Here is a 25,042-nt window from a genome sequence, read left to right as displayed (position 1 = left end):
GTCCAGTTTGACCAATGTAAATGGCAGAGGGGCATTGCTGGCACATGATGGCATATATCACATTGGTGGATGTGCAGGTGAATGAGCCTCTGGTAGTGTGGCTGATGTTATTAGGCCCTGTGATGGTGTCCCCTGAATAGATATGTGGGCACAGTTGGCAACGGGCTTTGTTGCAAGGATAGGTTCCTGGGTTAGTGGTTCTGTTGTGTGGTATGTGGTTGTTGGTGAGTATTTGCTTCAGGTTGGGGGGCTGTCTGTAGGCAAGGACTGGCCTGTCTCCCAACACATTATTAAGGATCTACAACCTATCCTGAAGGATGACCCAACACTCTCTCAAATCTTGGGAGACAGGCCAGTCCTTGCCAGTCCATTTGTGCTGGAAATGGCCCAACTTGATTATCACACACATTGTAAGGAGAGTGATCACTTTAGATAAGCTATTACCAGCAGGAGAGTGGGGTGGGAGGAGGTATTGTTTCATGGTCTCTGTGTATATAATATCTTCTGCAGTTTCCACAGTATACATCCGATGAAGTAAGCTGTAGCTCACGAAAGCTTATGCTCAAATAAATTGGTTAGTCTCTAAGGTGTCACAAGTACTCCTTTTCTATGTTTTGAATCTGATTACCCTGTAAGGCATTTACCATCCTGATTTTACAGAGGTGATTCTTTTACTTTTTCTTAATTAAAATCCTTCTTTTAAGAGCCTGATTGCTTTTTCATTGTCCTTAAGATCCAAGGGTTTGGGTCTGTGTTCACCTATGCAAATTGGTGAGGATTTTTAGCAAGCCTTCCCCAGGAAAGGGGGTGTAGGGCTTGGGGGGATTTTGGGGGGGAAAGAAGTTTCCAAGTGGGCTCTTTCCCTGTTGTATTTGTTCGACGCTTGGTGGTGGTAGCAATAAAGTCCAGGGACAAAAGTTAAATAGTTTGTACCTTGGGGAAGTTTTAACCTAAGCTGGTAAAAATAAGCTTAGGGGGGTTTTCATGCAGGTCCCCACATCTGTACCCTAGAGTTCAGAGTGGGGAAGGAGTCTTGACACCTCACATGACCCATCTTGTATAAAACATATCTTAATTATGCCATATACATATCACAACAATATTTCTATGAAGAATTTGTGGTGCAGAGTCACAGGGGGTTGTTAAATGATTCTTCTGTTGTTTACAACTTTTTAAGGCCTTATCCCATGATCCTGCACAACTCTGCTCATGTGAATAGTCCCTGGGACTGCTCAAATGATAAGTTAGCAGGATCAGTATCTTAATACAAAGATCAGCAATTTAGAAAAGGTATCATTCGGTCTAATCCTGCTCTTGGCTATGTGGGTTCAAGATGGTTGCATGATCCATATAACTATGAGAAGAATGTGGGTCAGTGTTTCAATCACAAAGTTGTATTTTCACTGTGCAGAAAATGAACTTTATACTAGGGCTGTCAAGCGATTCAAAATTAATTGCGATTAATTGGGTGATTAAAAAAATAATCACACCGTTGTTAATAGAATACCATTTATTTAAATATTTTTGGGTGTTTTCTACATTTTCAAATACATTGATTTCAATTACAACACAGAATACAAAGTATACAGTGCTCACTTTATTTTTATTATAAATATTTGCATTGTAAAAAACAAAAGAAATAGTATTTTTCAATCCACCCAATACAAGTACTGTAGTGCAATCACTTTATCATGAAAGTTGAACTTACAAATGTAGAATTATGTACAAAAAAACCTTGCATTCAAAAATAAAACAATGTAAAACTTTAGCCTACAAGTCCAATCAGTCCTACTTCTTGTTCAGCCAATCACTCAGACAAACAAGTTCGTTTACATTTGCAGAAGATAATTCATATGTCCCTTGATGCTTCAACCACCATTCCAGAAGACATGTGTCCATGCTGATGACGGGTTCTGCTCGATAATGATCCAAAGCAGTGCAGACCGATGCATGTTCATTTTCAGCATCTGAGTCAGATGCCACCAGCAGAAGGTTGATTTTCTTTTTTGGTGGTTCGGGTGCTGTAGTTACCACATCAGTGTTGCTCTTTAAGATTTCTGAAAGCATGCTTCATGCCTCTCTGATTTTGGAAGGCACTTCAGATTCTTAAAACTTGGGTCGAGTGCTGTAGCTATCTTTAGAAATTTCACATTGGTATCTTCTTTGCATTTTGTCAAATTTTGCAGTGAAAATGTTCTTAAAACAAACAACATGTGCTGGGTCATCATCTGAGACTGCTGTAACATGAAATATATGGCAGCATGCAAGTAAAACAGTGCAGGAGCAGGAGACATACAGTTCTTCCCCAAGGAGTTCAGTCACAAACTTAATTAACACATCATGTTTTAATGAGCATCATCAGCATGGAAGCATATCCTTTGGAATGATGGCCAAAGCATGAAGGGGCATATGAATCTTTAGCACATCTGGCACGTAAATACCTTGCGACACCAACTACAACAGTGCCATGCAAACGCCTGTTCCCACTTTCAGGTGACATTGTAATTAAGAAGTGGGCAGAATTATCTCCCGTAAATGTAAACAAACTTATTTTTCTTAGCGATTGCCTGAACAAGAAGTAGCACTTCATGGACTTGTAGGCTCTAAAGTTTTACATTCTTTTGCATAGGCGCCGACTCTGTGGGTGCTCCGGGGCTAGAGCACCCACAGGGGAAAAAATGGTGCATGCTTAGCACCCACCGCCAGCCCTCCTATCAGTGCCTCTCCCTCCCCACAGTGCCTCTTGCCTGCTGGTGGGCCCCACCAATCAGCGTTTCCCTCTCCCTCCCAGCGCCTACCGCCTGCCGAAAATCAGCTATTTCCCAGCGTCAGGAGGCGCTGGGGGGGGAGGGAGAGGAGTGAGGGCGCAGCACGCTCGGGGGAGGAGGCGGAACTGGGTGGGGGTGGGAAGAAGCAGGGTGGGGGTGGGGCATTGGGGGAAAGGGTAGAGTGGGGCAGGGTCTGTGCAGAACTGGGTGGGAGCACCCTCCAACAGATCAGAAACTTGACGCCTATGTTCTGTTTTTGAGTGCAGTTATATAACAAAAAAAAATCCCTACATTTGTAAGTTGCACTTTCATGATAAAGAAATTGCACTACACTACTTGTATGAGGTGAATTGAAAAATACTATTTATTTTGTTTATCATTTTTACAGTGCAAATATTTGTAATAAAAAAGAATATAAAGTGAGCACTGTTCATTTTGTATTCTGTGTTGTAACTGAAATTGATATATTTGAAAATGTAGAAAAGCATCCAAAATAATAAATTTTAATTGGTATCCCATTGTTTAACTGTGTGATTAATCATGATTAATTTTTTAATCATGATTTTTTTATGTTAATCATGAGTTAATGGTGATTAATTGACAACCCTACTTTATACACGTGTGACTTCAATGCTTAAAGCTGTGTTTCAGCAAACCATCCCGAGCTGCAGCTTAGCTGAGCTGAAAAGGCCACATATTCCAACTATACATTTCCATCTTAAAGCAGAGAGCCCTTTCTCCCACTATTTCTTATTCTTCTTGGACATGCTATATTAACTGTACACCAGCGCATGCATGATTAAATGAATTTATTTTTCTTAAACTAAACCAGCAGATAGTCTCTGATCCCTGCACTTTGCATTCCAAATACATGCATTGGTGTACCTGATTCAATTTAATTTCTACAGTGTTGGTCCCAGGATATTAAAGTGACAAGGTGCCTGAGGTAATATATTTTTTGTCCATTCATGATTTCATATTAATAAATGAAGATTGAAAGTTAGGTTTCTTCTATCCCTGAAGCACAGGGTACTATCACTTGAATTAAAGGAGAATCTCCCTAACTGTAATAATATTTGGGTTAATGACACATACCTGGGATTGGCATTCGTTCTGTCCAGCTAGAGCAGTGATACACATACACACTAGCTAGTACATTACAGTTTATCTCAGGAAGGTTCCAAGTCTAGTTTCATTAATATCTTCAGTAGGAAACTTAATGTAGTCAGCATCCTAGAGGAAAGGCTATCTCAGGATCCACGTCTGGTTTGATTAAAATCTTTAGCCAGAATTGCATGTAGTCTTTGTTCTGCAGAAAAATGGCTACAGATACTAAGGCCTGGTCTAGACTTCATAGAATCATAGGACTGCAAGGGACCTCGAGAGGTCATCTAGTCCAGTCCCCTGCACTCATGGCAGGATTAAGTATTATCTAGACCATCTAGACTTAAAATTTGGGTCAACATAGCTTCATTGCTCAAGGACATGAAAATTCCACCCTCCACTGATCTAGCTATGCTAGAGTAGACACAACAAGGAAGAATGCTTCTGTCAACAAAAAGAACAAGGAGGACTTGTGGCACCTTAGGCTAAAGCCCACTTCATCAGATGCATGCAGTGGAAAATACAGTAGGAAGATGTATAGATATACAGAGAACATGAAAAAATGGGGGTTGCTATACCAACTCTTAACAGACCGATCAATTAAGGTGGGCTATTATCAGCAGGGAAAAAAAAACTTTTGTAATGATAATCAGGATGGCCCATTTCAACAAGTGACAAGAAGGTGTGAGTAACAGTAGGGGGAAAATTAGCATAGGGAAATAGTTTTTAGTTAATGTAATGACTCATCCACTCCCAGTCTTTATTCAAGCCTAATTTGATGGAGTCCAGTTTGCAGATTAATTCCAGTTCTGTTGTTTCTCATTGAAGTCTGTTTTTGAAGTTTTTTTGTTGAATAATTGCGACTTTTAGGTCTGTAATTGAGTGTCCAGGAAGGTTGAAGTGTTCTCCGACTGGTTTTTGAATGTTAAAATTCTTGACGTTTGATTTATTCTTTTGCGTAGAGACTGTCCGGTTTGGCCAGTGTACATGGCAGAGGGGCATTGCTGGCACATGATGGCATATATCACATTGGTAGATGTGCAGGTGAACGAGCCTCTGATAGTGTGGCTGATGTGATTAGGTCCTATGATGGTGTCCCTTGAATAGATATGTGGACAGAGTTGGCAACGGGCTTTGTTGCAAAGATAGGTTCCTGGGTTAGTGTTTTTGTTGTGTGGTTGCTGGTGAGTATTTGCTTCAGGTTGTGGGGCTCTCTGTAAGCAAGGACTGGCCTGTCTCCCAAGATCTGTGAGAGTGATGGGTCATCCTTCGGGATAGGTTGTAGATCCTTGATGATGCACTGGAGAGGTTTTAGTTGGGGGCTGAAAGTGACGACTAGTGGCATTCTGTTACTTTCTTTGTTGGGCCTGTCCTGTAGTAGGTGACTTCTGGATACTCTTCTGGCTCTGTCAGTTTGTTTCTTCACTTCAGCAGGTGTAGGTTGTGTCTAGCTATTTTGGTATAGGCTCCAGTGTGTAGACATGGTCTAAGTAAATAATGCCTACTCTTCTTTAAGCTCAATTACACTTCTAACATTTCTTCTTTAAAAGACCTCTCTAGCTAGAGGTGGACAGATCTGCGCTGGGAGGAGGCACAGGAAACCTTGAAACTTGGATCAAAGGGAGGCCAAGTTGCCACATGGATTCCAGGATCAGGACAGGGTATGCATTGCTAGACACATGCTTGTCTTGTCCTATACCTGTATGGTGCTGCTGAGAGGATGCTCAAGAGGAGAAGCTTATTTTTTAGAAGACACCACCTCACAATGTTCATTCATGGTACAGAATTCTGATTTGTATCACAGTGAATGACAATAAATTTCTTCTCAATAGCTCCTTAATGGGTGTGAGTTATGGAACATTAGGCACTAAATTCTAGTAATCTCTTAAAACACAGAATGGATAGTCATCCAAAGGGAGAGAGGGGGATTGGGACAAGAGTGGGGATGAAGAGGTGAATATAGAGAAAGCATTTGAATACATAAATGAGTGAAGGGATTATAGAATGAGAGAATGTAGGAACACGGAGCATCTGTAGGTGGGACAGTAGATTATGTGAGAGAGGTGGAGGCAATGGGTGGTTGAGGGAGGGAGTTGGTGAGCCTGGGCTGGGAGAAAGTGTCAGGCTCTATGTCTACACTAGCACTTTTGTCGGTATAATTTATGTCACTCAGGAGTGTGACAAAAACACACCTCTGAGAGATATAAGTTACACTGACAAGTGCCAATGTGGACAGCGCTATGTCAGCAGAAAGTGCTCTCCCACCGACATAGCTACTGCTGTTCTTTGGGGGTGGTTTAATTATGTCAACATGAGAGCTCTCTCCCCTCAGCAGAGAACAGCTACACAGAATATCTTTCAGTGGCACAGCTGCATCGGTACAGCTGTGCCGCTGTAAGCTCTCTAGTGTAGACACGGTCTCAAAACTGTTTGCAGCTCTTGGCCCTTGCTACCCTTACTGTGTCCCTGCTCTCCAAGAGCTTCCTGACCTCTTGCAGGAATGGAACTATTAAAAACAAAAATCAGACAAAAATTGTGAAACTAACCAGACCGATGCTTACTCCTGTGTTCAGTTAACTCATCCCTTCCTCTCTCTTTTTGTTTGGTGTGCAAACTCTTCAGACAGGGACTTTCTCTTCATATCTGTCCATAAGGTGCCTAGCACAAGTCTGTGATGGCTTATAAAAATGTTAAATAATCATCTTCATCCCCCAGAGGCCATCCTATAACCCTCTTCTCTTCTACCTAATCTGCACACATAGCTGAGCTATAGAGATTATCTTCTTAAAGAAGACACACACCTCTGGCATTTTCCACTGTCGCACAATGGCCTGTGTTAAGGAGGAATGTTTAAAAAATCAGCTGGAGAATTTAAACTACATGTTTGGGTGTTTCAACACTTTAATAGCTTCCAGTGACATAATTAGGCATTTAAACATAAAAAGAGATTAAGATCTTGCACTGAACACACACACTTTGGAAAGAGAACACCAAAAGAACAAAATTATGAGGAAAATTTTATGCTGTATTCATGATAGTGTTTATTGATAGTTATGTGTAGTATTGTTTTCAATGAAAAATGTGACTTTCACTTAACCTTAGTTTTCCAAATAGTTACTTATTGGTCTTTAATTATTTGCTTTGCCAACACAGACATAAATGTCTAAATGAAACAGTCCTCTGTTATAGTTAATCCTCCTACGTTTTTTGTATTGTCACATTTTTTTGGTGGTGCAGGGTTCTATTCATTCAAATCTGAGATCTAGTTTCTTTCCCTGGATCCTTGATTAGGGGATTTGACAAAGAGACAGCTTCTCATAAGCACTGAGATGTCAAAGCATCTTAGATATAGAATAGCTAACACAAATTGAGCTAGATAAGCACGGATTGTGCACAGGAGCTAACTTGGAACTTAATGAGTGGTCTTAAGGCTCTCTATCAGCTTTCATGGAAATTGTCTCTGTCCTTCCCAATACTGCGACATTTATTCCATGAGGTCTTTTTCATCAGCATGAGTGAAATGAGAGGAAGGACCTAGGGGAAAAATGTGGATGAACAACTTCAGAAAACAAAACAAAACAAAAATGGAGCACTGAACCACTTAAACATAGCAAATATTTGGTTTCATATCCTTCAGACAGAAGACTACGTAATGGTCGTTTTGTTTATTACTCTCTCCCTCTATATGATTAACATTAAGCACAGCATACAAAACTATATATTACTCTTGTGCTTTTCAAGCATAGACCTCCTGGAATTACAGGTTCAAATCCCAGCCCTTCTGCTTTCTGAGCTACAGAAATGAAGTGGGTACCAGGCATTCTATGTTTCTTTCAGATGAGACCTAAAAATTATCTGCTGTTCTTGAACATAAAAGATCTTATAGCACTTTCTGTAAGAGCAGGGGCTTCCTCAGGTGGCCTTGGCTAATCTGTTTTTTCTTCACTGTTGTGTTGAATGTTTTTTGATAAACATTTGCCACTCCTTGCCCCAGAGATGGCTGCATTTCATTGGTGTTGTAGTTATAGGCCCCAGTACTGCATCTGGATCTATAATGGATGGCCCTTGCACCATATGTTGTAATGAATCTGGGGATTCTTTGAGATGAAAGGCACGATATGAATGTAAAATAAAAACACGATATGAATGTAAAATAAAAATCAGAACTGCTAAATTGAGTCAGACCAACAGTCAATTCAACCCAGTATCATGTCTCCAACAGTGTCCAGTGTCCGAACTTTAGGTGGAGTGTACAGAACTGGGCAGTTGGAGTGATACACCCTTGTCTTCCCCTCCCAGCTTCTGACTGTCAAGAGGTTTACATTCCTGGGGTTGGAAGCATGGGGTTACATTCCCGACTATCTTGGCTAATAGCCATTGACGGACCTATCCTGCATGAACTTACCTAATGCTTTTTTGAACCCAGTTATTTGTGCGCTGTGTGAAAAAGTACTTCCTCTTATTTGTATTAAACCTGCTACCAACTAATTTAATTGGGTGACTCCTGTTTTTTTGTATTCTGGGAAAAGGTAAATAATATTTCTGTATTCACTTTGTCCACACCATTCATGGTTTTATAGACCTCTATCACATCTCCCTTAGTCCTCTCTCATCTTAGTATCCAACTATATTAATACTTTGAAAAGAGGGCAAAACGCCTGTTTCTACATAATGACCAAACCAGCCCTGATCTTAGGGCAGCCTTTCTCCACCAGGACAACTTATCACCCTGGTTGAAAAAGGGAGTCCCCCCCCCCCCCACCCCGTCCAGCTCTCCCTGGCCAACAGCTGAGATGAGACGTTGATTGGTTGCCTGGTTTTTTTTGGGGGGAAAGATGCTCTTGACCCCCCCAGCTCCAAGAATGAACATGGTCCTGCTCTGGGAAAGGATGTATATGAGACCATCCTGGATCCTGCCGGCCCCGCCCTCCATCGCCCGGCTCGCAAGCAGAGCGCGCCCTCGGAAGCCAGTGTACTCCGCTTTGCAGCCGCGCCGGGGCATGGACTACAGCTCCCAGCAAGCCGCGGGAGCGGCAGCGTGTGAGCCCCGAAGGGCGGGCGGCGTGCGCCGGGCTTTCTCTCCGGTGCATGGCCGGGAGGCGCTCGCCGCTGCCGCCCCAGCCTGCGGAGACCCGGCGGCGAGGCTCGCGGGGCGGCGCCCGCCATGGCTCTGGTCTCGGCGCCGCTGAGGGTCTGCATCGTGGGCTCGGGGAACTGGTGAGTGCGGCTGCCCGCAGCGCAGCGCGCCCTAGCTTGTGGCGCCTACGGCCGTGCCCCTCGCCTCCTCCCCGGCCGTGCCTCTTGTGGGGGCAGAGAAACCTTCGCCAACGCGTGGAGAGGGCGTCGGCCGGAGCCGCTCTGCGCTCTCTGCCGGGGGCGGCAAGCCTGCCCTGTGGGGATGGATTTTACGCCTGGGCGTACAGCCTTCCCCCTGTAGGGGTGGAGGGTTTCCCCGCCTCAGGAAGCTCTGTGGCAAGGCCACTGGGCCTGATGCTCTCTGGCTTGCACGCAGTGAAGCACTGGTACCGGACTAGAGTGGGTTTGAAGTGGCACCGTTCTGAAAGGGGGTGTAAATGTCTGCAGCAAGGTGCAAGCCAGGGGAGAATCGGACCCAATGTCTCTGACGTGTCTGTAAGGCACTTGCTGTGCTGGATAAATAACAGGTAGTTTAGTGAGGGAGACACCACCACCACTTGTCCTAATACTCTGCCCTCCCCACCCCCCCAAATCCCGGCAGAACTTTAGGGGATCAGAACCACCCATTAGGTTTCATTTTTGCAAAATCTGGCCAAAGGTGTTCTGCTCATCTCTAGTTTCAGTTAAACCTACTTCGTGTATTGCTTCTGGGAATCTTTCCAAATCCGGTTGTCAATTTGTGGAAAATCCGGGATGCGGTGTTTGTTTTTGTAGAGTCAGTTTGGTTTAGGATATGTGTGTTTAAGTTTAATTAGGATGTATTTTACTTCTGTTAACTTTGAAGAGGAAGAATGTGGCAGTGTTGCCCCAACCATACAGGAAGAGCAAACTTTGGCTACACTGCTCCTGATCCCGCACTCCATTACCCTAGGTTTCAGAGTAACAGCCGTGTTAGTCTGTATTCGCAAAAAAGAAAAGGAGGACTTGTGGCACCTTAGAGACTAACCAATTTATTTGAGCATAAGCTTTCGTGAGCTACAGCTCACTCACGAAAGCTCATGCTCAAATAAATTGGTTAGTCTCTAAGGTGCCACAAGTCCTCCTTTTCCATTACTCTAGTTCTTCATCAGATGCTCCCCTGAAAGTCAATGGTGTAACAAATTAGAGAATCTGGCACACTGATTTGTCCCCCATGTAAGTTAAACTTTTCAATACAGAAGTTACAATAGGCTATTTTTAACCTGGCATCTGTTGTGTGCCCACTTCTATCAGCTCTGATATCAGCTGGCAAAGACTTTAAAGATTCTGCTCATTTTCAGCTGATTATGTTGCCTGAAAGATTTTAGCTTTGAAGAACTCAGCCCCCAAAATGATGAAATATAAATTTATTTTATATAGTGTCTTTCATACAAATTGTTTGCCAATGCATCTTTCCAAATGAATTACAGGACACTGGACAGTATAGTGTATCAGTAATCTCTTAATATCAAGAAAGGGGAGTTGAGGTCAGATGGACTTCAATTCCCTACATTAGGGGTCTCAAACTCCCAGCCTGCAGGTCAGCTGCAGCCTGAGAATCTCCACAATGTGGTCCGTGGGACTCCAGCAATTTTGGGGCCAGGTCGCTCCCTTGGCCCTAGCTGCAGACCCTGGGCGCTCCCCCACTGTGCATCCCCGGGGCGATTTACAGTGGCCTGGGGCCCTGCCCACCACTGGCAGCGCAGTGGCGTCTGCCTGCTCGTTCCATGTGTCTCCAGGCCCATGTATATGCTGACAGATATTTGGAGGGCAAAATAATCATATCTGCTAAATTGTGAGAAGAAGAGATTGTGCTTTCGGTGGTAGGAATTGTCATTCTCTTTTGGGCCAAATTTATTGGGATAACAGTTTGCCACACATCACTTAAAGGGAAAGTAAGTTGTCTATGAAGAGATAGAAGAAAGAAAAATATTTTAATCTAGGAAATGTTTTGATAAGCAACTATTTTCTAACCACTTATTTCATCACGAGTATTTCTATAATCCAGATTATTTTTTCCCCCCACAAGAATCAAGAAGTGAGAGATCTTGACTAAGACCCTGATTCAGGAAAGCATCTCAGTTCAGTGCAGCACTTAATCACATGCTTAAAATTAAGTATGTATTTAAGTGCTGCCATGAACTGCGGCCTAGTACCCTGATTCTGCAAATGCTTATGAACAATGAACTCAGTGGAAATACTCATAGGTGTAGGTGTTTGCTGGATCAGGGTCTTAGGATCTTCCATGTCTTGGATCTTGTTCTGTTTTTATCTTTTTAAAAAAAAAAAAAGTCTAGATTAAAGGAATACCAGTGCTACAAGAAGCAGTTTTTTTATGCATGTGAGTACTCTGTTGAATTCAAGACTATTTGCAGGAATGGAGCTTAATTCATTTGATTGTGCAGACTTGACATGCATGATGACACAAAATCAGGGTGGATTTGATTTAAATCATGATTTAAATCACTAGTCAGGAAGACTCCATTTAATCATGGATTTCTACATAAAAGTGCATTCTTGTTGCATTATAACTTTAATAAATATACTTCACAACTCAGAGATAGATGTAGGTTTCATTTTTAGAAGGTCGACACTATACATTTTTCAAGCGATTTATTTTGAAAACTTTTCAGATTAGTTTTACAGCTATATCAGAAAATGAATGATTGTTTGGTTATTTCATTTCCCAAAGGTAATGAAAGCAGCTATTTCTGAAGTAATTGGGAGGTGAACTATCTCCAATTCAACAGGTTAATCATTAATATTAGGAGGATTTTCTTGCCATGCTGTATTAGGAGGAGTACATCACCAGACACACATTTTAATTGTTTTATTTAACTAAAACAACAATATTATGCATTCTGGATTTTTTTCTTCAACAGCAAACATATAATATTTTAACAAAACAAGCATATGAATTTTTGAATTTAGTTAAACATTGTTTTTTAAAATCAGGTTTGTTTTTGTTAAAATTGTTTAAAATATTTCATTTAACTATTAAAAAAACAATTAAATTGACTGTCAGCCAAGTCAACATGAGAAACTTAAAATATTGGCTTCTGCAGCTAACTCAGTTGTCTTCCCCTTCATTTCCTGTTTGTTCATAATCTGGAAAAGAAAAACAAGCTTGCCTGCTTTTTCAGGTCCCAAATGATTTCTCAGTTTGGAACAAATTAGGCCAAAGGAAGAAAATATTCCTTCTATACCTGCAGAAGAAGCTACTGCTGTTAAAAGTGAGATAAGCGCTTGGATTCAGAGACTATTGAAGTGATTAAGTGACTTCCAGCAGTTCACTGGTGTGACTTTCTTTAAAACATCATCAGCAAACATATATTTCTTGAATGGCTCACCCTTAGCTCTGAAGTTTATTATAGTTGGCATTATGGAGGGATGATTCCTGGATGTCCATGTCATAGCCAGCTCCTCTTCTTCAGCAGTTAAGGTTTGACCCTGGTACCGAGTATTGAGAATATTTGCAAGAAAATGAGCTCCAGATAGTGCTTGTTCCATTCGTTTTATAATGCTTGTAATTTAACTCTGTCATTGCATATTTCTCTTTTTAAGAGCTCACTCAGTTCCTTCCAGATTTTTGCAGCATCAGCAATAAAACAGCTATTTCCCTGCATTTTGTTCAAGGCTATAGCAGTAGGCTTCAGGGTTTTCTGATGTGTTCAACATTTCTCTTAAGCCCAATGTTTGGCTGTGACCATGGCATCTATTTTTTCACGATTTTGTTCACAAACTGTCATCGGATTCGGCCAGTTCTTGATATAGTGCTCAAAATAGTCCACTACTGAGTTCCTCGCACGACTTGTGGGAGAGTTAGCTTGGTTCCTCCCAGTTTTTTTCAGAGCAGCTGCTGCAAAGTGGTTGTTATGGAAGTATTTGCAATTTCAAGATCATTAGCCTGTATTTTGGGAACACTGAAGTCCTTAGCTCGGAAGTGCAGCAAATGAGCACTGCAGCTGTTTGTTATTAGCTTGGGACTCTCTTCTAAATAATTTCTTCTCATTTTGGATCCATTTGCAGCATTGTCTGTGACCAAACTGCGTACTAGACATTTGAATTTTTTTTTCAAAGTTTGTTATAGCTTTTACTGCTACTTCTTGTAAGTATTCTGCTGTATGTGCATTTCCTGATGTATCAATTGTTTCTGTAAGGAAGACATTCCCTTCTTCTGTTGTCACACAAGCACATGCAACAGGATCATTGTGGACTTTGCTCTACCCATCAAGACTCAGATTAACAATTTTACCCTCTAGACCTTTTGCACACTGCTCAATTTCTCTTTCATACACTTTATCCGGCAATTTGCCTGCGACATCTGCACTCTTGGGTGGACTGTATCCTGGTCTTAATGAGCAACAATTTTTTTTTTTTTTTGTTCAAACATGAGAATTCAAGAATAGTCCAGAAGGAAGAGAGGCAGTCCTTAAGAAAGAAGTGTGAAATAAAAAAGTTCACCAACCTGAAGATCCTGCATGTTCAGACATGTTTCTTTCATCATCATTTCTCCTGAGAAGGAACACTTCTCATTATGTTGTTTCATTTGGGCAACAAGGCCTTGCATTTCTTTGTTGCACTGTTTGCATTTTGCACACATGCCTTTCTTAAGCACAGGTAGAGGAACTTCATTAAAATATTCCCAAACTGGGTCTCTTTTACAGTGAGACAATGGTATGGTAGATCTCAAATCAATGAAGGCTACACTCAGAAAGACCTCAAGGCTTCTTGAATATGCTGCTCAAACAGTTTCACTTTTGTTTCTACTGCCTGTCCCTCCCTTCTCACATTTATCTCCAGACTTCTTCTCCTTGTCCAGATCTATTCCACACGCAACAATCTTCTATTCATTGAACTATTTGAAACATTGTACTTTTAGAGAGAGGTAAGGGATTGACTCTGTGTACACAAATATGCAGAGGGACAATAGGGTTGAGGTCTGTTATTTCTCACATCTATATATTTAAAAACATTTTTGCTATTGACAAGCATGTTATCTCTGGAGACACAAATTCACAGTTTGAGAACTGCAAAACTAAGCATCTCTGATGGTATCTTCTAGACTGAGCACCGGGTCACACTGGGCAGATAGAAAGATTAATCTAAATAACCTGTACAGAAGCCCTTGGAACCCCATAAAATTGGGTCCCTAATCCATGAACTATTGGAACTTATTTACAAAATTTTTCTTAACAATTACATGAGTATATTGTCTCATACTATAGAATTAGAATTTATAATCCCTATTCCATGATCAGATCTTTGAGCTATAATGCATCGTAATTAAAACTATCTTTAGAGAGTTTTCCGCAAAAAGCATTTTATCAAAAAAATCCGATTTAAATAAAAAAATCTCTTTTTATCCACCCTGCACAAAATACAACATTCAAGAATTTTGGTAACTTTGCATAGGAGAAAGAAGTGCTCCCAAAAAATCTCATACTGCAGCACCTCTCGTGGATTTCGCCACATGTGTCAAATTGCCTGTAACATAGGGCTCTTTAGATGGACTCTGTAATGATAAACAAACTGAACCACCTGTAACCTTCTTCTTTCTGACAGTTTCCACACTTTCCTTCTACTGCCATGTCACTAAAAAAAGTCAGCACTGCATCCTGGTGAGTTACCTTGATAGTCCCCAATTGCCCTCTTTGGGTATGTCTACACAGCACTCCAATTAAAAACCCACAGCTGGCCTGTGCCAGCTGACTTAGGGGCTGTTTAACTGCGGTGTAGATGTTCTGACTGGAGCTGCAGCCTGAACTCTAGGACCCTCCCACCGCAAAGAATCCCAGAGCCCTGCATTAAACAGGTCTTTGTTCCTGGCCAGAACTTTGCACTTGCACCAAGGAAGAATATTGCCCTTTGAAATTGAGTTACCTTATTTAATGATCTGAGTGCTGTTAGCTTTCACTTGGAAGGTGTTCCTGTTGTGATTGAGAAGCATGTACTGGGTTTTCCTGTGCAATTGAACTACTATAGGCACAAAATATTACAGCTTGACCAATGCTGCCAGAAGTATCTAACTAGAAACAAATCAGTAAGCATACCAGTTATTTTGCTTGGTAATGTCATGAATGCTCTCTAGGTCAACCCAAGATGAGGAATGGACTTCAGATTCCATGTTATCAATTGTAGGAAGTCTGAGTGTGCTGATTTGTGTGTTTGGTTAAAACAGGGGTGGGGAGTTGCTATCTCACTCTATTTATGGCATTTAGATTTCTGGTGTCATTCTTGTGACTTTGCCCAACTTACTTCTAGTTCAGTTCTTGTCACATTACAATGAAATAGGAAGCAGAGAAGCCACATTTCAGGTCTTCCTGATCACAGAAAATGAATGACCAGCTTATTCTTATTACAGTTTAAGAAGGAAAAGAGAAAGTCCAAACCATCTAACTTTAAACAATAATTAAACTTGTGGTGTGAGCAGTACACACTGCACGTATGCAAAGTAGGGCTGTCGATTAATCATAGTTAACTCATGCAATTAACTAAGAAAAATTAATCACAATTAAAAAAAAATTGCGATTAATCACACTTTTAATTGCACTGTTAAACAATAGAATATCAATTGAAATTTGTTAAATATATTTGGATGTTTTTCTACATTTTCAAATATATTGATTTCAGTTACAACACAGAATACAAAGTGTACAGTGCTCACTTTATATTACTTCTTGTTCAGCCAATTGCTCAGAAAAACAAGTTTGTTTACATTTGCAGGAGATAATGCTGTCCTCTTCTTATTTACAATGTCATCAGTAAGTGAGAACAGGCATTTGCATGGCACTTCTGCAGCAGGCATTGCAAGGTATTTACGTGCCAGATATGCTAAACATTTGTATACCCCTTCATGCTTTGGCCGCCATTCCAGAAGACATGCTTCCATGCTGATGCTGCTTATTGGGAGGAAGGAAAAAAAAAACAACTAAGTTTGTGACTGAACTCCTTGGGGGAGAATTGCATGTCTCCTGCTCTGTTTTACCTGCATTTTGCCATATATTTCATGTTATAGCAGTCTTGGATGACGTCCCAGCACAGGTTGGTTGTTTTAAGAACACTTTCACTGCAGATTTGAAAGAACACAAAGAAGGTACCAATGTGGGATTTCTAAAGATAGCTACAGCATTTGACCCAAGGTTTAAGAATCTGAAGTGCCTTCCAAAATCTGAGAGGGATGAGGTGTGGAGCATGCTTTCAGAAGAGTTAAAAGAACAACACTCTGAAGCGGAAACTTCAGAACCTGAACCACCAAAAAAGAAAATCAACCTTCTGCTGGTGGCATCTGACTCAGATAATGAAAATGAACGTTTGTGGGTCCGCACTGCCCTGGATCGTTATTGAGCAGAAGCAGTCATTGGCATGGACGCATGTCCTCTGGAATGGTGGTTGAAGCATGAAGGAATATATGAATCTTTAGTGCATCTGGCACATAAATATCTGGTGATGCCGGCTACAAGAGTGCCATCCAAATGTCTGTTCTTACTTTCAGGTGACATTGTAAACAAGAAGCGGGCAGCGTTATCTCCTGCAAATGTAAACAAACTTGTTTGAGCGATTGACTGAACAAGAAGGAGGACTGAGTGGATGTGTAGGCTCTAAAGTTTTACATGGTTTTATTTTTGAGTGCAGTTTTTTTTGTACATAATTCTACATTTGTAAGTTAAACTTTCATGATCAAGATGTTGCACTACAATACTTGTGTTAGGTGACTTGAAAAATACTATTTTTTTTACAGTGTAAATATTTGTAAAGAAAAATATAAAGTGAGCACTGTACACTTTGTATTCTGTGTTGTAATTTAATCAATATATTTGAAAATGTAGAAAATATCCAAAAAAATTTAAATAAATGGTATTCTATTGTTTAAAAGTATGATTAATCATGCAATTGTGTTTAATTTTTTTAATCGCGAGATTAATTGCGATTAATTTTTTTAATCGCTTGACAGCCCTAATGGAAAGACTTTAGGCTAGTCAGTGTATGGTACAGTACAATAAACAAACAAAACAAAAACCATGTGCACATTTAGGCTGAGCTGGAATTAACACTGTATTTCTCTATCAACAATGTTTGCAAAATACTTAGTGGAGATTAAGATGGAAGAGAGAAACTTAACAGTCTTTATTTAAAACAGTACTAGAAAAAAAACCTTCATGTTTTATACCCCCTTCCATCCAAGAATGTCAAAACACTTTACACACAACACACCTTGTGATATATTAAATATTATTTCCATTGCAGAGACAGGAAAACTGAAACGACAGATTGGTGAGGTAAATTGCCTACAGTAACACAGACTGTTGGTGACAGAACTAGGCAAAGATCCCTGAACTCATCTACCACTCCTATGTTCTGGCCATTAGATCAAAGTCCCCCTCTGTTTTAATTCCTAAGTTTTAAAAGCTAATTTTCACTCCCTTTTCTAACTCCATCAATCAAAGTAAATTAGTTCAGGACAGAGATCTGAGATTTGACTCTAGAATCTTGTTAATTTTAATCTGCTGCTGTTTGGGAGGAAAAGAGATCTATGAGCAGCAATGAAAGTGTTTGTCTGCAAACTCAGGAAGATGGCACTGCATCAGATCACATTTGGAAGAATGTCACACTGTAGATGCTGTAACCTTCACTTCTGGTCTTAAACAAAAGTTGATGTTCTTCAGAAATTGATGGGTTAGTGCCCCCTGCCAAAAGAAATCTTCTCACCACAGGGAAGATGATTTTACAAAACTTGCTGACCCATCATTTCTTTCTTTAAATTGATTTTTTGAGCTATGTAGAAGTTGTGTGTAGCTTCTTACCACTCCATTGAAAAATATAATCCTTTTGAATTTGTCCATATGAAATTATTCAACTCCCCCTGGATGTCTGATGAGCAGAAGGAGCAATTAGAGGGGTATGAGTAAACTTTTCAGTCTACTGAGCTCTTTTCTGACTGTATTTGTTTGAGCAAAAGCAAAATATATGAATGATTAGTTGATTCCTTCCCCCTCCCCTTTTACGAGTTCAAATTTTTTTAGATAGTAATTGGACCAATTGCCTGGGTATTTTGGAGGTGGGTAGGATGGTAGGTATGTGTGTGAAGTGCACTTTTTTCCCAGAACATTACTATCGTTTTAGAATATCTTCTTTTTCTGTTTTCTTTCCTACAGGGGCTCTGCTGTTGCCAAAATAATAGGCAATAATGTAAAAAATATGCAAAAGTTTGCTTCCACAGTGAAAATGTGGGTCTTTGAGGAAAATATTAATGGGAGAAAACTGACAGATATCATAAATAATGAACATGAAAATGTAAAATATCTCCCTGGATACAAGCTGCCAGAAAATGTGGTAAGACTTGGAAGCTAAACTTGGCCTATATATGTAGATATAGATATATCTATAGTGTGTGTGTGTGTGTGTGTGTGTGTATATATATATATATATATATATATATATAAAAATTGTTTATACTCAAAAGTGAGGTAGGAGTTTGTCTCATTCACTTTTTGTCAAACTCCAACTATTTTGTTAATGATGTGGGCACAATCAAGGGTTCCGAACAGCTGAGCTCTCTAAGGTAGTTGATCACTAACATAATCTTGTAATAGATTTGCCCCTTCAGTGACTTTATGGCACCATATGCTATATTGTGTATATATGCAAACATGTGAAAATAATAGATTAATGCCTTTGCCCATAACTAGCATAAAGATTTGGCCTCAATTTTGGCAAGTTTGGAAGAAAGGTGGGATTTCAGACCCTCTGGAAGTTCACTACTGAAAGCTGCATTGAATTATATAAAAGCTGTTCACTTTAGTAGTCATTTATGCCAGTGTCAAGTGCTGCCAAAGCTAAATGGTGGCATTTTTCACTCAGTTTGCACTGGTATAAATAACATCATGATGATGATGATGATGGGCGATCACTCGTTACCAAGTATGATCATCTTCCATGGGAGTTATGGATCCTCAGGTGGCTAATAAGGCCAATCCTTGAACCACAAGTTCTATTGCAATGCGGGCAGATGTTTTCAGGCTCAGCAGGAGGCTGTTGACCATGACTGGAAGTCAGTCTCTCCTTCTTTCTGCGCCTCTTGTCCTCTTCAGCTTGTTGACGAACAAGTTCAAAATACAGGAGACCATCATGTAGGACTTCACTCCATTTTAAGCAATCCTGGGCAAGTGTCTCCCAAGTATCAATGTCAATATTACACTTTTTTAGGTTGTCCTTCAGTAAGACCTTATATCGCTTCCGTTATCCACCCATGTTACGGTACCCTTCTTTCAGCTGAGAGAACAGGACCTGTTTTGGGAGGCAGTGGTCTGGCATCCGGACAATGTGACCAGTCCAGTGGAATTGCTGACTGATGATCATTGCCTCGATACTGGAGGTCTTTGCCTCTTCCAGGACACTAATATTGGTGCACCTGTCTTCCCATTTCATCTTCAGAATCTTACAAAGGCAGCGTTGGTGGTGCCTCTCAAGCACTTTCAAGTGGTGTCTATAGGTTGTCCAAGTTTCAGACCTGTACAATAGTGTTGGGAGAATAACTGCTTGATAAACAAGAAGCTTGGTGTCTGTTCAAATGTCGTGACCTTCAAAAACCCTGTGCCGTAAACTGAGAAAGCTACACTGGCACAGCTCAGGCGATGTTGAATTTCTGCATCAATATCTGCCTAGGATAAAAGATGACTTCCAAGGTAGAAGAAGTGATCGACATTCTTCAGTGCCACTCCACTGATTTTTGGTAGCTGGGGCATGTGATATCTCATTTGGAGAGCACTTCACTCTTCTTGATATTAAGAGTGAGACCAAGACATGCGTAAGCATCGGCAAACCCATTCAGGATAATTTGAAGATCTTTCTCAGAGTGGGCAAAGATTGCATTGTCATCAGCATACTGAAGTTCCACAATAGATGATGTGGAGATCTTACTCTTGGCTTTCAGCCTGCTAAGTCTGAACAGCTTTCCGTCCATTCTGCAAGTGATTTCAATGCCAGCTGTAAGCTTCCCAGCAACTAGGTAAAGAATGACGGCAATAAAAACTGCAAACATGGTTGGAGCGATGATACAGCCTTGTTTTACTCCTGTTTGTACTTAGTAAGGTTTGCTCTGGGAGCCAGTGCTGCTCAGAACCGTCGCTTTTATGTTATCCTGAAGCAATTTTAGGACATTGATGTATTTATCAGGACATCCAATCTTAAGAGAGTACAGTCCAGAGGGCATGGCGATTCACTGAATCAAAGGCTGTAGTTAAATCAATAAAAGCCATGTACAGTGGTTGGTTTTGCTCCTGACACTTTTCCTGCAGCTGCCATGCTGTGAAGATCATATCCACAGTTCCACAACATGGATGGAAGCCACTCTGTGACTCCGGTAAAAATTTCTTCTGACAGGGGCAGAAGGAGAGTTGCAAGCTTCCACGCCAGAACTTTGCCTGCAGTAGCTAGGAGAGAGATGCCACAATGACAACACAGTGTGGAGGGCAATCGTGAATCTGGCCCAGAAAGAGCTAGAAGTAGGAGGAGAGAGCAGCAACTGACAATTTAGTAGAAAAACCTATGGGTTAAAAACAGCCCGTAGCTAGATTACGGTTCTGTTGGTGCCATTGAAACCTAAACGCTGCACCAGTCTCCTAATTTGAAGTAAATCATAGACTCATAGAACTGGAAGGGATCTGGAGAGGTCATCTAGTTCAGTCCCCTGCACTCACGGCAGGACTAAGTATTATCTAGACCATCCCTGACAGGTGTTTTTCTAACCTGCTCTTAAAAATCTCCAGTGATGGAGATTACACAACCTCCCTAGGCATTTTATTATTTCCCTTTTGTCATAGGCCAAGGAAACTTTGGTGCTATCTAGGTTGCTCATGTTTATTACCTCCATAACTAGTGTTTGCAGAGGCCACTGTGCAGCCCCAGAACTCATTTTTGGTGCCTCTGTTATTTCAAATGTGGTTAAACATGAGGACTACTTTAACGTCCTCATCACTTGTTGGAAAAGAGTGAAATCTGGCAAGTGGCTTGGAAGCTGGTCATCTTCTTGAAAAACAAAACCTTTTAAGAATCAAAAATAGAACATCAGGAAACAGATGTAAGAGGGCCTGGTGAAAGTTTTGTTTTGTTTATTTAAACAGGACATGTCTCTGTTACAAGCTCTACGGTGGCACAGCTGTGGTGCTGCAGTGCTGTAGCAATGTAATGTAGGCACTTGCTACAGCAACAGGGAAGGGTTTTTTCCATCACTGTAGTAAGTATACCCCCTCGAGAGGTGGTAGCTAGGTCTACAGTGTGCTTAGGTTGGCTTAACTACATCTCTAAGTGTGAATTTTTCACAGCCCCGAGCAATGTAGCTAGGTCGACCTAAGTTTTAGATGTAGACCAGGCCTCATTCTTCTGAGTGGAGTAGTGTATGAGACTGTTTGTCTCTTCCCTAGCTGCTGGTTTGGCAAATCAAAAACAGGCTCTAATTTTGCATTTCAATCAATTAGGTTGTGAATGTTAGTTAGTTAGCTGTCTGAACTCTGATTTGTAGATGCGAACATCATTTGCTCTTGCAAATTTGGTAATTAGCTGTTTAAATTCTGTCATTTTCAGGTACAGTTGATTGTGTCCACAATATTAGAAGGTGGGGAAAGGCCCCTTTCAAAATTTGGCCCAATAGGTCTTCGGCTGGCTTGAAAGCATTTGATGCTTTTGCATTTTTAGGAATTGTAACGTGCATGGTTTTTTTTCCTCTTATTGATATAGCATGATAGAAATGATCATTCTCAGAAAGCTCTTCTAGATTATTTTTAGAGAACTTTTGAATAGAATTAATTTCTTTTAAATTCTTTTGTTTCAACCCCCTTTTTCTCCCATAATTGTACAGGTTGCCGTTCCAAATCTTAACGAAGCTGTGCAAGATGCAGACTTGTTGGTCTTTGTCATTCCTCACCAGTTTATTCATAAGATCTGCGATGAGATCACAGGACGGGTACCAAAGAAAGCTGTTGGGATAACGCTCATTAAGGTATAATAAATGCTATACATTAACATTGTCAATATATAGAGGAATACGATCTTCTGAAACCATTCAACAGAGTTTGAAATGAAAAAATCTTTCCCTGCCAAATTTTTATTTTTTCTTGATTGTTCAGTAGAACTTCTTTGGATGTACAATCAGAATTTGAGTCCTCGTCACTAGTGGATTGTTATACAGGGTTTATTTTATTCTGTCTTTTTCAGTAAGAGGGAGGTGAGGCTGCTTACAAGACTAACTTAAAAAAATGTTTTGCACCACCAGGCTTTTCAGCCTATTACTTTCTGATTCTGGATACATCATTAGATGGAGAGCAGAGCATAAATATAATAGTCTGGTTGTTAATTCACATCCCAAACATTGAGCTGATCATTTTAAAAACTGACAAGAGAATCTCATGTGACTGAGTGGACAGTGCTCTTGTTCACATCAAAGATTTTGCTGCAACAAGAGAAACTGTTCAGAGCCACCCAAAAAGATGGACCAGTTCCAGTATGGGAACTTGTTGGGAACAGCATTTTAAAGGGGCTTTCATAGAGCTGGAGGCAAGGGAGTTTCTGTTTTAAATGACATTTTGTTTCTGAGTATTAAGCTATGGTAGGTCTGGTTATTCCCACAAGCTTCTAGAAGACATTACTTTGTTCTTGCCCTTCATTTGGTTGAGGGTGGGAGTGCTTTATTTTCTCGGCATAAGTTCCCGTCTATTCTCATTCCTGGCACAGGTTCACCCTCCAGATCTTTCACTTTTATTTTTTAAATAAATTTGGCTCTCTTTAGTTTAGCTAAAACCGTTGACTCTTGTTTTTGTTGGTGTTGCCCCATCGAAGGGATTTAGTCTTGAAAGCCTGAATTTTATTAAAAGGTAACACTGCTCTAGTTCAGGTGTTGAATTTTTCAGATAAATTTTTGATTATATATTCATTGAATTGAAGGATGAAAGAAATAGGGCACATGATTCTGGCATAGTGTTGAAAGCAATAAATATATAGCAACGAAAACTTCCATGTCGGCCAATAGCTATCTGAGATGAAAATAAAATCCCAGACTGAACATTTTGATGTCACCAAGTAGCCTACACCAACAGAATTGAGGACATGTTCCTTCACTCTCTTTTCTTAAACTCTTGAGAGGAATGTAATTGATTCTTCCCTAACTTATTCTGGCCTATTTGTTTACCATTATGTCATTTATGTCAATGTGAAACCAGAATAACTCTAAAAGTCAGTCTGTTTACTGTGGCTTTTACACAGATCAGATTTGGATCAGAAACTGGGTCTATATTCCTTTAAACATACAGTTTAAATTCTTGATAGTTATTGACTATATTTATGTAAAGAATAAATATTTAATGCACTGGTAAAATTATGCTAAGGAAAAAGTATTTATTTATGCCAGGGAAAAGATTTTCTATTTTTTCCATAAACATTAGTATATTCTTAGTCTGAATATTTAATGTAATGTTGGATGACATTTCTTACACAAGCCAGAACTGGTTACCAGACAACTTCCCATTGCTAAGCTGCTGCTGTGGTCCAGGAGGTGCTCTCTTGAAAGAAATGGTGCAAATGTTTTTTTTATTCTGTTGCAACTGTGTGCAAACTACATATTCCCTCTGTCAATGGGACCAAAATCTGTACAAAGGGGCAGAGATCTGATCTCACTAACAAAAGAGCATGTGAGAATGGAATCATTTCACCATTTGTAAGTAATGGAGGATTTTTTTATTTCTAAACACGTGCATGTGTGTGCATGCATACACACACTTTGTCTCCTTATATCTCTATGCAAGTACATTTAGTGTGGCTACTGGAAACAAATTCTGTAGTTAGTGTAGTTCTGCTCTGAACGAGGGTTATGTAAAATTAGGGTGACCAGATAGCAGGTGTGAAAAATCAGGACAAGGGGTGGGGCGTAATAGGTATCTGTCAAGGTTCCTTCCCTACTCTGAACTCTAGAGTACAGATGCGGGAACTTGCATGAAAGACCCCCTAAGCTTATTCTTACCAGCTTAGGTTAAAAACTTCCCCAAGGTACAAACTTTGCCTTGTCCTTGAACCGTATGCTGCCACCACCAAGCGTTTTAAACAAAGAACAGGGAAAGAGCCAACTTGGAGACGTCTTCCCCCAAAATATCCCCCCAAGCCCTACACCCCCTTTCCTGGGGAAGGCTTGATAAGAATCCTCACCAACTGGTACAGGTGAACACAGACTCAAACCCTTGGATCTTAAGAACAATGAAAAATCAATCAGGTTCTTAAAAGAAGAATTTTAATAGAAGAAAAAGTAAAAAGAATCACCTCTGTAAAATCAGGATGGTAAATACCTTACAGGGCAATCAGATTCAAAACATAGAGAATCCGTCGAGGCAAAACCTTAAGTTACAAAAAGACACAAAAACAAGAATATACATTCCCTCCAGCACAGCTTATTTTACAAGCCATTAAACAAAAGAAAATCTAATGCATTTTCTAGCTAGATTACTTACTAACTTTACAGGAGTTGTAAGGCTTACATTCCTGATCTGTTCCCAGCAAAAGCATCACACAGACAGCCCAAACCCTTTGTCCCGCTCCACAGGTTTGAAAGTATCTTGTCCCCTCATTGGTCATTTTGGGTCAGGTGCCAGCCAGGTTGTCTTAGCTTCTTAACCCTTTACAGGTGAAAGGGTTTTTCCTCTGGCCAGGAGGGATTTTATAGCAATGTATACAGAAAGGTGGTTACCCTTCCCTTTATATTTATGACCATGTCTATATAAGAAAAAGCCCCAAATATCAGGACTGTCCCTATAAAATCAGGACATTTGGTCACTCTATGTAAAATGGCATTAGTGGGGTCCTTTTTCTGTCTGATTTCTATATGTAGTATACTCTCTTTACAAATGAAAGGTATATATTTAACTGCCAGACCTGCAAACTCAACCTAATATGTGAAAATAAAACTGGGTCTTTAGTGAATGATAAGGTGAATGCCAGATGAGGCCCTGAATGATGCATCTGTAAATCATGTTGCC

General features: G+C 40.4%; 1 protein-coding gene across 2 annotated transcripts in view; it reads left to right on the top strand.

Annotated features, from left to right (window-relative positions):
• Nucleotides 1–25,042, top strand: part of GPD1L (glycerol-3-phosphate dehydrogenase 1 like) — a 94,193-nt gene that overhangs the window by 45,627 nt on the left and 23,524 nt on the right. Inside the window, exons 1-3 of one of the 2 annotated variants that reach the window (XM_048838676.2) lie at nucleotides 8,919–9,089; nucleotides 18,182–18,359; nucleotides 21,883–22,023. In XM_048838676.2, the coding sequence (XP_048694633.1) occupies nucleotides 9,037–9,089; nucleotides 18,182–18,359; nucleotides 21,883–22,023 (372 nt within the window). In that variant the 5' untranslated portion in view covers nucleotides 8,919–9,036. Of the gene's footprint in view, nucleotides 1–8,918; nucleotides 9,090–18,181; nucleotides 18,360–21,882; nucleotides 22,024–25,042 lie in introns of those variants that run through there. The other variant, XM_048838675.2, reaches the window with a different exon arrangement.

This window comes from Caretta caretta, chromosome 2 (assembly GCF_965140235.1).
Source record: "Caretta caretta isolate rCarCar2 chromosome 2, rCarCar1.hap1, whole genome shotgun sequence".
Taxonomy (NCBI): Eukaryota; Metazoa; Chordata; order Testudines; family Cheloniidae; genus Caretta; species Caretta caretta.
The sequence above is the reverse complement of the archived record's forward strand: the minus strand, read 5'-3'. Positions and strand labels throughout refer to the sequence as shown.